Below are 16,642 nucleotides of genomic sequence, written 5' to 3' on the forward strand. Positions count from 1 at the left end.
GGGTTGAATGTGGGGCTTTAATCCAGCTGTAACTGCCAGTAGAGAAGGGTTTAATGTGGGGCTTTAATCCAGCTGTAACTGCCAGTAGAGAAGGGTTGAATGTGGGGCTTTAATCCAGCTGTAACTGCCAGTAGAGAAGGGTTTAATGTGGGGCTTTAATCCAGCTGTAACTGCCAGTAGAGAAGGGTTGAATGTGGGGCTTTAATCCAGCTGTAACTGCCAGTAGAGAAGGGTTGAATGTGGGGCTTTAATCCAGCTGTAACTGCCAGTAGAGAAGGGTTTAATGTGGGGCTTTAATCCAGCTGTAACTGCCAGTATAGAAGGGTTTAATGTGGGGCTTTAATCCAGCTGTAACTGCCAGTAGAGAAAGGTTTAATGTGGGGCTTTAATCCAGCTGTAACTGCCAGTAGAGAAGGGTTTAATGTGGGGCTTTAATCCAGCTGTAACTGCCAGTAGAGAAGGGTTTAATGTGGGGCTTTAATCCAGCTGTAACTGCCAGTAGAGAAGGGTTGAATGTGGGGCTTTAATCCAGCTGTAACTGCCAGTAGAGAAGGGTTTAATGTGGGGCTTTAATCCAGCTGTAACTGCCAGTAGAGAAGGGTTTAATGTGGGGCTTTAATCCAGCTGTAACTGCCAGTAGAGACGGGTTTAATGTGGGGCTTTAATCCAGCTGTAACTGCCAGTAGAGAAGGGTTTAATGTGGGGCTTTAATCCAGCTGTAACTGCCAGTAGAGAAGGGTTGAATGTGGGGCTTTAATCCAGCTGTAACTGCCAGTAGAGAAGGGTTTAATGTGGGGCTTTAATCCAGCTGTAACTGCCAGTAGAGAACGGTTTAATGTGGGGCTTTAATCCAGCTGTAACTGCCAGTAGAGAAGGGTTTAATGTGGGGCTTTAATCCAGCTGTAACTGCCAGTAGAGAAGGGTTTAATGTGGCGCTTTAATCCAGCTGTAACTGCTAGTAGAGAAGGGTTTAATGTGGGGCTTTAATCCAGCTGTAACTGCTAGTAGAGAAGGGTTTAATGTGGGGCTTTAATCCAGCTGTAACTGCCAGTAGAGAACGGTTTAATGTGGGGCTTTAATCCAGCTGTAACTGCCAGTAGAGAAGGGTTGAATGTGGGGCTTTAATCCAGCTGTAACTGCCAGTAGAGAAGGGTTTAATGTGGGGCTTTAATCCAGCTGTAACTGCCAGTAGAGAAGGGTTGAATGTGGGGCTTTAATCCAGCTGTAACTGCCAGTAGAGAAGGGTTTAATGTGGGGCTTTAATCCAGCTGTAACTGCCAGTAGAGAAGGGTTGAATGTGGGGCTTTAATCCAGCTGTAACTGCCAGTAGAGAAGGGTTTAATGTGGGGCTTTAATCCAGCTGTAACTGCCAGTAGAGAAGGGTTGAATGTGGGGCTTTAATCCAGCTGTAACTGCCAGTAGAGAAGGGTTTAATGTGGGGCTTTAATCCAGCTGTAACTGCCAGTATAGAAGGGTTTAATGTGGGGCTTTAATCCAGCTGTAACTGCCAGTAGAGAAAGGTTTAATGTGGGGCTTTAATCCAGCTGTAACTGCCAGTAGAGAAGGGTTTAATGTGGGGCTTTAATCCAGCTGTAACTGCCAGTAGAGAAGGGTTTAATGTGGGGCTTTAATCCAGCTGTAACTGCCAGTAGAGAAGGGTTTAATGTGGGGCTTTAATCCAGCTGTAACTGCCAGTAGAGACGGGTTTAATGTGGGGCTTTAATCCAGCTCTAACTGCCAGTAGAGAAGGGTTTAATGTGGGGCTTTAATCCAGCTGTAACTGCCAGTAGAGAAGGGTTGAATGTGGGGCTTTAATCCAGCTGTAACTGCCAGTAGAGAAGGGTTTAATGTGGGGCTTTAATCCAGCTGTAACTGCCAGTAGAGAACGGTTTAATGTGGGGCTTTAATCCAGCTGTAACTGCCAGTAGAGAAGGGTTTAATGTGGGGCTTTAATCCAGCTGTAACTGCCAGTAGAGAAGGGTTTAATGTGGGGCTTTAATCCAGCTGTAACTGCCAGTAGAGAAGGGTTTAATGTGGGGCTTTAATCCAGCTGTAACTGCTAGTAGAGACGGGTTTAATGTGGGGCTTTAATCCAGCTGTAACTGCCAGTAGAGAGGGGTTTAATGTGGGGCTTTAATCCACCTGTAACTGCCAGTAGAGAAGGGTTTAATGTGGGGCTTTAATCCAGCTGTAACTGCCAGTAGAGAAGGGTTTAATGTGGGGCTTTAATCCAGCTGTAACTGCCAGTAGAGAAAGGTTTAATGTGGGGCTTTAATCCAGCTGTAACTGCCAGTAGAGAAGGGTTTAATGTGGGGCTTTAATCCAGCTGTAACTGCCAGTAGAGAAGGGTTGAATGTGGGGCTTTAATCCAGCTGTAACTGCCAGTAGAGAAGTGTTTAATGTGGGGCTTTAATCCAGCTGTAACTGCCAGTATAGAAGTGTTTAATGTGGGTCTTTAATCCAGCTGTAACTGCTAGTATAGAAGGGTTTAATGTGGGGCTTTAATCCAGCTGTAACTGCCAGTAGAGAAGGGTTTAATGTGGGGCTTTAATCCAGCTGTAACTGCCAGTAGAGAAGGGTTTAATGTAGGGCTTTAATCCAGCTGTAACTGCTAGTATAGAAGGGTTTAATGTGGGGCTTTAATCCATCTGTAACTGCTAGTATAGAAGGATTTAATGTGGGGCTTTAATCCAGCTGTAACTGCCAGTAGAGAAGGGTTTAATGTGGGGCTTTAATCCAGCTGTAACTGCCAGTAGAGAAGGGTTTAATGTGGGGCTTTAATCCAGCTGTAACTGCCAGTAGAGAAGGGTTTAATGTGGGGCTTTAATCCAGCTGTAACTGCCAGTAGAGAAGGGTTTAATGTGGGGCTTTAATCCAGCTGTAACTGCCAGTAGAGAAGGGTTTAATGTGGGGCTTTAATCCAGCTGTAACTGCCAGTAGAGAAGGGTTTAATGTGGGGCTTTAATCCAGCTGTAACTGCCAGTAGAGAAGGGTTTAATGTGGGGCTTTAATCCAGCTGTAACTGCCAGTAGAGAAGAGTTTAATGTGGGGCTTTAATCCAGCTGTAACTTCTATTTATTTTATTTTATAAACAGGGTGATTTCAATCCTGAATGCTGATTGGCTGACATTCATGATTGACATTCATGGTATATCAGACCGTATACCACGGGTTTGACAAAATATTTATTTTAAGTGCTCTAATTTCGTTGGTTGAGGCACCTCGGGGGTTTGTGATATATGGTAAATATACCACAGCTAAGGGCAGTGTCCAGGCCTTAGTTCTTAAGTAAACCACTGACTCTCTGGTGTGGTCTGTTCTGTGTGCTTCGATGTCGTAGGGTTAATGAGGGTATTGACAAGTGAACCGCAGGACCCTGTGGGTGTATGTGTGTGTCAAGGTTTTCACTCCCAGTCTCAGCCAGAGAGAGCTGATTGTGGTAACCACAGAATTTAATGGAACAAGCAATCACTCAAATGTGTCCTAGGAAACCATTTTTACTAAAGCAGTTGTCTTGTCACAAAGTAATGTACGTCACCAAAAGTATGTGGACACCCTTTCAAATTAGTGGGTTCTATTTCAGCCACACCCGTTGCTGACCGGTGTATAAAATCATGCGATCTCCTTAGACAAACATTGTCAGTAGAATGGCCTTACAGAAGAGATCAGTCACTTTCAACGTGGCACCGTCATAGGATGCCACTTTTCCAACAAGTCAGTGTGTCAAATGTCTGCCCTGATAGAGCTGCCCTGGTCAACTGTAAGTGCTGTTATTGTGAAGTGGAAACGTTTAGGAGCATAAGACGAAGTTGTAGGCCACACAAGCTCACAGAACGGGATCACAGAGTGCTGAAGCACTTCAAAATGGTCTATCCTCTCTGAATGATAGGAAGTCCTTGCAGCAATGTTCCAACATCTAGTGGATTTAAATGTTTAAAAATCTTTTAAATTATAGTTTTATATACAGTGCCTTGCGAAAGTATTCGGCCCCCTTGAACTTTGCGAACTTTTGCCACATTTCAGGCTTCAAACATAAAGATATAAAACTGTATTTTTTTGTGAAGAATCAACAACAAGTGGGACACAATCATGAAGTGGAACGACATTTATTCGATATTTCAAACTTTTTTAACAAATCAAAAACTGAAAGATTGGGCGTGCAAAATTATTCAGCCCCCTTAAGTTAATACTTATATAACTAAATAACTAGTTAAGAACAAATTCTTATTTACAATGACTGCCTACACCAGCCAAACCCAGACGACGCTGGGCCAATTGTGCGCCGCCCTATGGGACTCCCAATCACAGCCGGATGTGATACAGCCTGGATTTGAACCAGGGTGTATTTAGTGACGCCTTTTGCACTAAGATGCAGTGCCTTAGACCGCTGCGTCCATGTTGCAGCCACCACAATGCTTGAAATAATGGCGAATGGTACTCAGTAATGTGTTGTATTGGTCCCAAACATAAACGTATGTATTCGGGACAGAAAGTGAATTGCTTTGCCACATATTACAGTAGTGCCTTGTTGCCAACAGGATGCTTGTTTTGCAATATTTTTTATTCTGTACAGGCTTCCTTTTCACTCTGTCATTTAGGTTAGTATTGTGGAGTAACGACAATGTTGATCCATCCTCAGTTTTCTCCCATCACAGCCATTCAACTGTTTTTAAGTCACCATTGGCCTCATGGTGAAATCCCTGAGCAGTTTCCTTCCTCTCCGGCAACAGAGTTAAGGCGTCACCATGCTTCAGTTCGGCTGGCGCCTGCTGAACAAGTGTGCTCGTATATTCCCTTAAGGCCTCCACTTGAAAAATGGGCAAAAAGCGACAATAGACGTTGTTTTGTCCATTTTAGAGATTCCGTAGCCAGTGTACAAGTATCTCTTAGTCGAGCAAAAATATAAAAGCAACATGCAACAATTTCAAAGATTTTACTGTGTTACAGTTCATATAGTTCATATCTATGGATTTCACATGACTAGGAATACAGATATGCATCTGTTGATCACAGATACCTTAAAACGATAGGGGTGTGGATCAGAAAACCAGTCAGTATCTGGTGTGACCATCTGCCTCGTGCAGCGCGACACATCTCCTTCACATAGAGTTGATCAGGTTGTTGACTGTGGCCTGTGGAATGTTGTCCCACTCCTCTTTAAATGGCTGTGGAGGTTTCTGGATGTTGGTGGGAACTGGAACAGGCTGTCGTACACGTTGATCCAGAGCATCCCAAACATGCTCAATGGGTGACATGTCTGAGTATGCAGACCATGGAAGAACGGTGACATTTTCAGCTTCCTGGAATTGTGTACATATCCTTGCGACATGGGGCCGTGGATTATCATGCTGAAACATGAGGTGAGGGCAGCAGATGAATGGCACAACAATGGGCTTTAGGATCTTGTTACAGTATCTCTCTGCATTCAAATTGCCATCGATAAAATGCAATTGGTGTTCATTGTCCGTAGCTTATGCCTGCCCGTACTGTAACCCCACCATGGGGCACTCTGTTCACAACGTTGACATCAGCAAACTGCTCGCCCACACATGCTGTCTGCCATCTGCCCGGTACAGTTGAAACCGGGATGCATCCGTGAAGAGCACACTTCTCCAGCGAGGCCAGAGGCCATCGAAGGTCAGCATTTTCCCACTGAAGTCGGTTACGATGCCGAACTGCAGTCAGGTCAAGACCCTGGTGAGGACGACTAGCACACAGCTGAGCTTCCCTGAGACGTTTTCTGATAGTTTGCGCAGAAATTCTAGCTAACTGGCTATAATGGCAGCCAAGGACATTCGCTTGCTTATTTGTTTGTGCTCTGATTTAGTTTCCACAGATGACATGAAAAACCTTTCATAGCAAAATATACCTTGCTCGCTAACTTCCTTTGCTTGTAGCTTGCTTCTCATCTACTGGTGTTGGCTTGCTTCTCATCTACTGGTGTTGGCTTGCTTCTCATCTACTGGTGTTGGCTTGCTTCTCATCTACTGGTGTTGGCTTGCTTCTCATCTACTGGTGTTGGCTTGCTTCTCATCTACTGGTGTTGGCTTGCTTCTCATCTACTGGTGTTGGCTTGCTTCTCATCTACTGGTGTTGGCTTGCTTCTCATCTACTGGTGTTGGCTTGCTTCTCATCTACTGGTGTTGGCTTGCTTCTCATCTACTGGTGTTGGCTTGCTTCTCATCTACTGGTGTTGGCTTGCTTCTCATCTACTGGTGTTGGCTTGCTTCTCATCTACTGGTGTTGGCTTGCTTCTCGTCTACTGGTGTTGGCTTGCTTCTCATCTACTGGTGTTGGCTTGCTTCTCATCTACTGGTGTTGGCTTGCTTCTCATCTACTGGTGTTGGCTTGCTTCTCATCTACTGGTGTTGGCTTGCTTCTCATCTACTGGTGTTGGCTTGCTTCTCGTCTACTGGTGTTGGCTTGCTTCTCGTCTACTGGTGTTGGCTTGCTAGCTGACAAGTTGTTTGTCCTGGTTTTTGAACTCTGAGATTCAGCTGAAAAGATGTTCGCCTTGTCAGAAACACTACAAAAAATGATCGTCTTAGGTTCTATAGAAGTAGAATACTAGAATTGCCATGAACCTTCTTATGACGGTCCAAAAGTCAGCCATTGTGGTCAGGGAGTTTGTCAACCATGGTTTTCCAATGCTGTGGTAAAATATTGTGTAAAACAATGAATGTGAAGAATTTATGTGCACTGAATGTGTTAGCTAGCTAGCCAGACATTTTTAGAGAAATAAGTCCATAAATGTTATAAATTAACTGCCAATATTCAAACAATGCTGTCCATCCACAGCCATACACTGGCTGACATCAGTTGATGATGGGACTTAGACAGGTTGGAAATGCAACAAGTACTGATATTGTATCATATAACGACACTCACAGCTTTCTAAGAAAACATTCTGTTTACAAATATTTTGGAGACTATTTATACAAGTTTGTATAAACAGTATTTATACTTATATTACAATATTTTAGGTTGACTATTATTCCATTACATAATCTCTGATACATCACATGCCTTTATTTTCCTGCATAAGTAAAATCAGGAAATGAATCACCTCTCTCTGATGACCCTAATGCTAACTGTACCTTATAAAATAAATTAAATCTGGTATAGTGATTCTCTGTCATGTCCATACGGATCATGACTAGAGGTGGGGAGTGTTGTGTCGATTTGGGAATTTTCATCGACATAGGTGTCATATCGACTAAGATGTGACGGTAGGAACATTTTTAATAGACCCAATCAATCCAATTCCCTGCTATAGTCGCACAGATGATTTAACTGTGTATGGGGGATGCTATGCTAAACCTGCTGGCAGGGTTGAGCTTTCTCCCCTCCTCCCCCTTCCACATCGTCATAGCAATGGCCTGTTGCATAATCCACCACACTGGCTGCAATATCTAAGGCCTTGCACTCTGTTTCCATGGAAACACTACCACCTCTTCCTTTCTCTCTGTCCTCTTTCTCATCTCTCTCCTCGCTTTCAATTCAATTTACTTTCAATTTCAGGGCTTTATTCGCACTGGGAAACATATGTTAACATTTTCTCTCATTCTCTCTCCCTCTTTCTCTCCTCTTTCTCTCCTCTCTCCTCTCTTTCTCTCTCTCCTCTCTTTCTCCTCCCCTCTTTCTCTCCCCCCTCTTTCTCCTATCTCTCCTCTCTTTCTCCCCCCTCTCTCTTTCTCGCTCTCCTCTTTCTCGCTCGCCTCTTTCTCGCTCTCCTCTTTCTCGCTCTCCTCTTTCTCGCTCTCCTCTTTCTCGCTCTCCTCTTTCTCGCTCTCCTCTTTCTCGCTCTCCTCTTTCTCGCTCTCCTCTTTCTCGCTCTCCTCTTTCTCGCTCTCCTCTTTCTCGCTCTCCTCTCTTTCTCGCTCTCCTCTCTTTCTCGCTCTCCTCTCTTTCTCGCTCTCCTCTCTTTCTCGCTCTCCTCTCTTTCTCGCTCTCCTCTCTTTCTCTCCCCCCTCTCTTTCTCTCTCCCCTCTTTCTCTCCCCCTCTCTCCTCTCTTTCTCTCCCCCCTCTCTTTCTCTCTCCCCTCTCTTCTCTCTTTCTCTCTCCTCTCTTTCTCCCTCTCTCCTCTCGTTCTCTCTTTCTCTCTCTCCTCTTTCTCTCCCCCTCTCTTTCTCTCCCCCCTCTCTTCTCTCTTTCTCTTCCCTCTCTTTCTCTCCCCTCTCTTTCTCTCCCCTCTCTTTCTCTCCCCTCTCTTTCTCTCCCCTCTCTCTTTCTCTCCCCTCTCTTTCTCTCTCCCCTCTCTTTCTCTCTCCCCTCTCTTTCTCTCTCCCCTCTCTTTCTCTCTCCCCTCTCTTCTCTCTCCCCTCTCTTTCTCCCCTCTCTTCTCTCTCCCCTCTCTTTCTCTCTCCCCTCTCTTCTCTCTCTCTCCCCTCTCTTTCTCTCCTGTCTTTCTCTCTCTCCTGTCTTTCTCTCTCTCCTGTCTTTCCTCTTTCCTCTCTTTCTCTTTCTCCTCTCTTTCTCTTTCCTCGTTCTCTCTTTCCTCTTTCTCTCTCCTCTCCTCTCTTTCTCTTTCTCTCTCCTCTCTTTCTCTCCCCCTCTCTTTCTCTCCCCCTCTCTTTCTCTCCCCTCTCTTTCTCTCCCCTCTCTTTCTCTCCCCTCTCTTTCTCTCCCCCTCTCTTTCTCTCCCCCTCTCTTTCTTTCTCTCCCTCTCTCTTTCTTTCTCTCCCCCTCTCTTTCTTTCTCTCCCCCTCTTTCTCTCTCTCCTCTCTTTCTCGCTTTCTCTCTTTCTCCTCTCTTTCTCTCTCTCCTCTCTTTCTCTCTCTCCTCTCTTTCTCTCTCCCCTCTCTTTCTCTCCCCTCTCTTTCTCTCCCCTCTCTTTCTCTCCCTCTCTTTCTCTCTCCCCTCTCTTTCTCTCTCCCCTCTCTTTCTCTCTCCCCTCTCTTTCTCTCTCCCCTCTCTTTCTCTCTCCCCTCTCTTTCTCTCTCCCCTCTCTTTCTCTCTCCCCTCTCTTTCTCTCTCTCTTCCCCCTCTCTTTTTCTCTCCCCTCTCTTTCTCTCTCCCCTCTCTTTCTCTCTCCCCTCTCTTTCTCTCTCCCCTCTCTTTCTCTCTCCCCTCTCTTCTCTCTTTCTCTTCCCCCTCTCTTTCTCTTCCCCCTCTCTTTCTCTTCCCCCTCTCTTTCTCTTCCCCCTCTCTTTCTCTCTCCCCTCTCTTTCTCTCTCCCCTCTCTTTCTCTCTCCCCTCTCTTTCTCTCTCCCCTCTCTTTCTCTCTCCTCTCTTTCTCTCTCCTCTCTTTCTTTCTCCTCTCTTTCTCTCCTCCTCTCTTTCTCTCTCCTCTCTTTCTTTCTTTCTTTCTCTCTCTCCTCTCTTTCTCCTCTTTCTCTCTTTCTCTTTCCTTTCTCTTTCCTCTTTCTCTCTCTCTCCTGTCTTTCCTCTTTCTCTCTCTCTCCTGTCTTTCCTCTTTCTCTCTCTCTCCTGTCTTTCTCTCTCTCCTGTCTTTCCTCTTTCTCTCTTTCCTCTCTTTCTCTCTCCTCTCCTCTCTTTCTCTTTCTCTCTCCTCTCTTTCTCTCTCCTCTCTTTCTCTCCCCTCTCTTTCTCTTTCTCTCCCCTTTCTTTCTCTCCCCTCTCTTTCTATCCCCCTCTCTTTCTTTCTCTCTCTCCTCTCTTTCTCTCTCCTCTCTTTCTCTCTCTCCTATCTTTCTCTCTCTCCTCTCTTTCTCTCTCTCCTCTCTTTCTCTCCTCTTTCTCTCCTCTTTCTCTCCTCTTTCTCTCTCCCTCTCTCCCCTCTCTTTGTCTCTCCCCTCTCTTTCTCTCTTTTTCTCTCTCCCCTCTCTTTATCTCTCCCCTCTCTTTATCTCTCCCCTCTCTTTATCTCTCCCCTCTCTTTATCTCTCCCCTCTCTTTATCTCTCCCCTCTCTTTATCTCTCCCCCCTCTCCCGTCTCTTTCTCTCCCCCCTCTCCCCTCTTTCTCTCTCCTCTCTCCTTTCTTTTATTTCTCTCCTCTCTCAATTCAATTTAAGGGGCTTTATTTACATGGGAAACATGTGTTTACATTGCCTAAGCTATTTAAATAGATAATAAACCATAACCAATAAACGGTAAACACTCACAACAGATTCAAAGGAATAAAGTTCAAATGTCAGATTATGCCGCAAATAGTTAAAGTACAAAAGGGAAAATAAATAAGCATAAATATGGGTTGTATTTACAATGGTGTTTGTTCTTCACTGGTTGACCTTTTCTTGTGTCAACAGAGACGAGACAATCTTGCTGCTGTGATGACACACTGATATTCGAATTCTTTGTGGGTCTGTGTAATCTGATGGAAATATGTCTCTCTCATATGGTCATACATTTGATAGGAAGTGAGGAAGTGCAGCTCAGTTTCCACCTCATTTTGTGGGCGGTGTGCACATAGCCTGTCTTCTCTTGAGAGCCAGGTCTGCTTACACCTGCCTTTCTCAATAGCAAGGCTATGCTCACTGAGTCTGTACGTAGTCAAAGCTTTCCTTAACTTTGTCAGTCACAGTGATCAGATTTTCTGCTGCTGTGTACTCTATTTAGAGCCAGTTACCTGTGATGATCATGTTTAGGCCGAGGTATGTATAGGTTTTTGTGTGCTCTCGGGCAACAGTGTCTAGATAGAATTTGTATTTATGTTCCTGGTAACTGGACCTTTTTTGGAACACCATTATTTTAGTCTTACTGAGATTTACTGTCAGGGCCCAGGTCTGGCAGAATCTGTGCAGAAGATCTAGGTGCTGTTGTAGGCCCTCCTTGGTTGGTGACAGAAGCACCAGATCATCGGCAAACAGTAGACATTTGACTTCAGATTCTAGCAGGTGAGGCCGGGTGCTGCAGACTGTTCTAGTGTCCTCACCAATTCGTTGATAAAAATGTTGGAGAGGGTGGGGCTTAAGCTGCATCCCTGCCTCACCCCACGGCCCTGTGGGAAGAAATGTGTGTTTCTTTACATGGATTCTGAGGGGGGATATATATTGTGCAAAGGAACATATCTCTCTGTCAGTCCAAGTTCTTTTTTCAGTTAAAACCAAATGTGATATTTACCGATTTTGAGAGGATCAATTTGATTTTGTAGTTGGGATTTGTACCAAATGATCAGTCCTCCAGAGTCTCTGCCTCTATTGACAGAGCTGTGTTTCTGTGACGGCACAATGACCTCTCTGTAGCCTGTGGGGCAGTGAGTGAGAAATGTCAGCCTTACACCATGTCTCCTGCAGAATGATGAGGTCAACATCTTTCAGATGTTTGTTGAACTTCAGTCCAAAGGTTGAGTTTAGGGCCTGAATGTTCCACATGCTGACTGATAGTGATTTCATGTTGCAAAAAGAAAGAATAGCACAGTCAACAACTCAGTAGTTAGTAGTTACTGTATTTCTAAGAGATTAACTGACTAACTTCCTCTCTCGCCCCAGTTCTGACTCTAACCTGCTCTCTCGCTAACCCCCCCTCTCTCGCTAACCCCCCCTCTCTCGCTAACCCCCCTCTCTCGCTAACCCCCCTCTCTCTAACCCCCCTCTCTCTAACCCCCCTCTCTCTAACCCCCCTCTCTCTAACCCCCCTCTCTCTAACCCCCCTCTCTCTAACCCCCCCTCTCTCTAACCCCCTCTCTCTCTAACCCCCCCTCTCTCTCTCACCCCCCCTCTCTCTCTCACCCCCCCTCTCTCTCTCACCCCCCCTCTCTCTCTCACCCCCCCTCTCTCTCTCTCACCCCCCCTCTCTCTCTCACCCCCCCTCTCTCTCTCTCACCCCCTCTCTCTCTAACCCCCCCTCTCTCTATAACCCCACCCCTCTCTCTCTAACCCCACCTCTTTCTAACCCCCCTCTCTCTCTAACCCCACCCCTCTCTCTAACCCCCCCCTCTCTCTCTCTCTCTCCAGCTCTGACTCTAACCTCCTCTCTCTCTCTCTCCATCCCCAGCTCTGCATATTGCCGTGACAACAAGGTCCGCGTTGCGATTAAGAAGATCAGTCCGTTTGAACACCAGACATACTGCCAGAGGACTCTGAGAGAGATTAAGATCCTGCTGCGCTTCAAACATGAGAACATCATCAGCATCAACGACATCATCCGCATGCCCTCCATCCACCAGATGAAGGACGTGTATCTTTTACAGCCTGATGTTATTTATCATGATGTCATCCGCACGTAGTCAGGATGTTAGTCAGACTTGGATCATCAGGACGTGTTTCTTTATCTTGTGATTCTCTCACTTTCTCACAATTCCATTTCAATTTAAGGGCTTTATTGGCATGGAAACATGTTTACATTGCCAAATCAAGTGAAGTAGATAACTTTTAAATTGTATTGTTTATTAACATTACATTCACAAAAGTTCCAAAATAATAGACATTTTAAATGTCATATGTGAAAATGGTTAAAGTACACAAGGTAAAGTGTATATATATATATAGGTTGTATTTAGAATGGTGTTCTTCACTGGTTGCCCTTTTCTTGTGGCAACAGGTCACACATCTTGCTGCTGTGATGCACACTGTGGTATTTCACCCAGTAGATAGTGGGAGTTTATCAAAATTGGATTTGTTTATGGATCTGTGTAATCTGAGGGAAATGTGTCTCTAATATAGTCATACATTGGGCAGGAGGTTAGGAAGTGCAGCTCAGTTTCCACCTCATTTTGTGGGCAGTGAGCACATAGCCTGTCTTCTCTTGAGAGCCAGGTCTGACTACGGCGGCCTTTCTCAATGTCAGGGCCCAGGTCTGACAGAATCTGTGCAGTAGATCTAGGTGCTGCTGTTGGCCCTCCTTGGTTGGTGACAGAAGCACCAGATCATCAGCGAACAGTAGACATTTGACTCCAGATTCTAGCAGGGTGCTGCAGACTGTTCTAGTGTCCTCGCCAATTCGTTGATAAAATGTTGGAGAGGGTGGGGCTTAAGCTGCATCCCTGCCTCACCCCACGGCCCTGTGGGAAGAAATGTGTGTTTCTTTACATGGATTCTTTACATGGATTTTATAATGTTATGCTTTTCCCCCAACACAACTTTCCATCAATTTGTATAGCAGACCCTCAAGCCAAATTGAGTCTAAAGCTCTTGAATTCAACAAACATGAGAAGACTTTGCCTTTGTTTTGGTTTGTTTGTTTGTCAATTGGTGCAGGCTGAATACGTGGTCTGTCGTACGGTAATTTGGTAAAAATACAATTTGATATTTGTTCTGTACATTGTGTTCACTGAGGAAATGTATGAGTCTGCTGTCAATGATAATGCAGTTTTTACAGTTTTGGAAACTTTAGTCTTTTCTATCCTAAGCTGTCAATTATATGCATATTCTAGCATCTTGTCCTGACAAAATAGGTGTTTACTTTGGGGGCGTTATTTTTCCAAAAATGAAAATACTGCCCCCTAGATTCAAGAGGTTAAAGTATGGGGATTGTAGTGCGGGGCTATAGGTAGCACTCAGGAGAACATTTTTCTCTGTTAGGATCATTTTCTTGTTAATTTCTAGAGAAATGTAAAATGTCCCTGTTTTGACTAATTTAGTAGATTGAGTTCTATACCATATTAGCACACTTGTGTGATGGGACTACCAGCTCTCTGTAACCTAGAAGACAACCAGTGGGTCCATCTCCTCTATACCACCCACCTGGTAGTGTGGTGGATGGGACTACCAGCTCTCTGTAACCTAGAAGACAACCAGTGGGTCCATCTCCTCTATACCACCCACCTGGTAGTGTGGTGGATGGGACTACCAGCTCTCTGTAACCTAGAAGACAACCAGTGGATCCATATCCTCTATACCACCCACCTGGTAGTGTGGTGGATGGGACTACCAGCTCTCTGTAACCTAGAAGACAACCAGTGGGTCCATCTCCTCTATACCACCCACCTGGTAGTGTGGTGGATGGGACTACCAGCTCTCTGTAACCTAGAAGACAACCAGTGGGTCCATCTCCTCTATACCACCCACCTGGTAGTGTGGTGGATGGGACTACCAGCTCTCTGTAACCTAGAGGACAACCAGTGGGTCCATCTCCTCTATACCACCCACCTGGTAGTGTGGTGGATGGGACTACCAGCTCTCTGTAACCTAGAAGACAACCAGTGGGTCCATCTCCTCTATACCACCCACCTGGTAGTGTGGTGGATGGGACTACCAGCTCTCTGTAACCTAGAAGACAACCAGTGGATCCATATCCTCTATACCACCCACCTGGTAGTGTGGTGGATGGGACTACCAGCTCTCTGTAACCTAGAAGACAACCAGTGGGTCCATCTCCTCTATACCACCCACCTGGTAGTGTGGTGGATGGGACTACCAGCTCTCTGTAACCTAGAAGACAACCAGTGGGTCCATCTCCTCTATACCACCCACCTGGTAGTGTGGTGGATGGGACTACCAGCTCTCTGTAACCTAGAAGACAACCAGTGGGTCCATCTCCTCTATACCACCCACCTGGTAGTGTGGTGGATGGGACTACCAGCTCTCTGTAACCTAGAAGACAACCAGTGGATCCATATCCTCTATACCACCCACCTGGTAGTGTGGTGGATGGGACTACCAGCTCTCTGTAACCTAGAAGACAACCAGTGGATCCATATCCTCTATATCACCCACCTGGTAGTGTGGTGGATGGGACTACCAGCTCTCTGTAACCTAGAAGACAACCAGTGGGTCCATATCCTCTATACCACCCACCTGGTAGTGTGGTGGATGGGACTACCAGCTCTCTGTAACCTAGAAGACAACCAGTGGGTCCATCTCCTCTATACCACCCACCTGGTAGTGTGGTGGATGGGACTACCAGCTCTCTGTAACCTAGAAGACAACCAGTGGATCCATATCCTCTATACCACCCACCTGGTAGTGTGGTGGATGGGACTACCATGCTCTCTGTAACCTAGAAGACAACCAGTGGGTCCATCTCCTCTATACCACCCACCTGGCAGTGTGGTGGATGGGACTACCAGCTCTCTGTAACCTAGAAGACAACCAGTGGGTCCATCTCCTCTATACCACCCACCTGGTAGTGTGGTGGATGGGACTACCAGCTCTCTGTAACCTAGAAGACAACCAGTGGGTCCATCTCCTCTATACCACCCACCTGGTAGTGTGGTGGATGGGACTACCAGCTCTCTGTAACCTAGAGGACAACCAGTGGGTCCATCTCCTCTATACCACCCACCTGGTAGTGTGGTGGATGGGACTACCAGCTCTCTGTAACCTAGAGGACAACCAGTGGGTCCATCTCCTCTATACCACCCACCTGGTAGTGTGGTGGATGGGACTACCAGCTCTCTGTAACCTAGAGGACAACCAGTGGGTCCATCTCCTCTATACCACCCACCTGGTAGTGTGGTGGATGGGACTACCAGCTCTCTGTAACCTAGAAGACAACCAGTGGGTCCATCTCCTCTATACCACCCACCTGGTAGTGTGGTGGATGGGACTACCAGCTCTCTGTAACCTAGAAGACAACCAGTGGATCCATATCCTCTATACCACCCACCTGGTAGTGTGGTGGATGGGACTACCAGCTCTCTGTAACCTAGAAGACAACCAGTGGGTCCATCTCCTCTATACCACCCACCTGGTAGTGTGGTGGATGGGACTACCAGCTCTCTGTAACCTAGAAGACAACCAGTGGGTCCATCTCCTCTATACCACCCACCTGGTAGTGTGGTGGATGGGACTACCAGCTCTCTGTAACCTAGAAGACAACCAGTGGGTCCATCTCCTCTATACCACCCACCTGGTAGTGTGGTGGATGGGACTACCAGCTCTCTGTAACCTAGAAGACAACCAGTGGATCCATATCCTCTATATCACCCACCTGGTAGTGTGGTGGATGGGACTACCAGCTCTCTGTAACCTAGAAGACAACCAGTGGGTCCATATCCTCTATACCACCCACCTGGTAGTGTGGTGGATGGGACTACCAGCTCTCTGTAACCTAGAAGACAACCAGTGGGTCCATCTCCTCTATACCACCCACCTGGTAGTGTGGTGGATGGGACTACCAGCTCTCTGTAACCTATAAGACAACCAGTGGATCCATATCCTCTATACCACCCACCTGGTAGTGTGGTGGATGGGACTACCATGCTCTCTGTAACCTAGAAGACAACCAGTGGGTCCATCTCCTCTATACCACCCACCTGGCAGTGTGGTGGATGGGACTACCAGCTCTCTGTAACCTAGAAGACAACCAGTGGGTCCATCTCCTCTATACCACCCACCTGGTAGTGTGGTGGATGGGACTACCAGCTCTCTGTAACCTAGAAGACAACCAGTGGGTCCATCTCCTCTATACCACCCACCTGGTAGTGTGGTGGATGGGACTACCAGCTCTCTGTAACCTAGAGGACAACCAGTGGGTCCATCTCCTCTATACCACCCACCTGGTAGTGTGGTGGATGGGACTACCAGCTCTCTGTAACCTAGAGGACAACCAGTGGGTCCATCTCCTCTATACCACCCACCTGGTAGTGTGGTGGATGGGACTACCAGCTCTCTGTAACCTAGAGGACAACCAGTGGGTCCATCTCCTCTATACCACCCACCTGGTAGTGTGGTGGATGGGACTACCAGCTCTCTGTAACCTAGAAGACAACCAGTGGGTCCATCTCCTCTATACCACCCACCTGGTAGTGTGGTGGATGGGACTACCAGCTCTCTGTAACCTAGAAGACAACCAGTGGA

General features: G+C 46.4%; 1 protein-coding gene across 1 annotated transcript in view; it reads left to right on the forward strand.

Annotated features, from left to right (window-relative positions):
• The window catches only part of LOC139410546 (mitogen-activated protein kinase 1), a 59,969-nt gene that overhangs the window by 16,672 nt on the left and 26,655 nt on the right, over positions 1-16,642 (forward strand). The window contains exon 2 of the mRNA XM_071155819.1: positions 11,898-12,080. Within this exon, the coding sequence (XP_071011920.1) occupies positions 11,898-12,080 (183 nt within the window). The remainder of the gene's footprint in view (positions 1-11,897; positions 12,081-16,642) is intronic.

The sequence above is a fragment of the Oncorhynchus clarkii genome, chromosome 6, assembly GCF_045791955.1.
Source record: "Oncorhynchus clarkii lewisi isolate Uvic-CL-2024 chromosome 6, UVic_Ocla_1.0, whole genome shotgun sequence".
In the NCBI taxonomy this organism is placed as follows: Eukaryota; Metazoa; Chordata; class Actinopteri; order Salmoniformes; family Salmonidae; genus Oncorhynchus; species Oncorhynchus clarkii.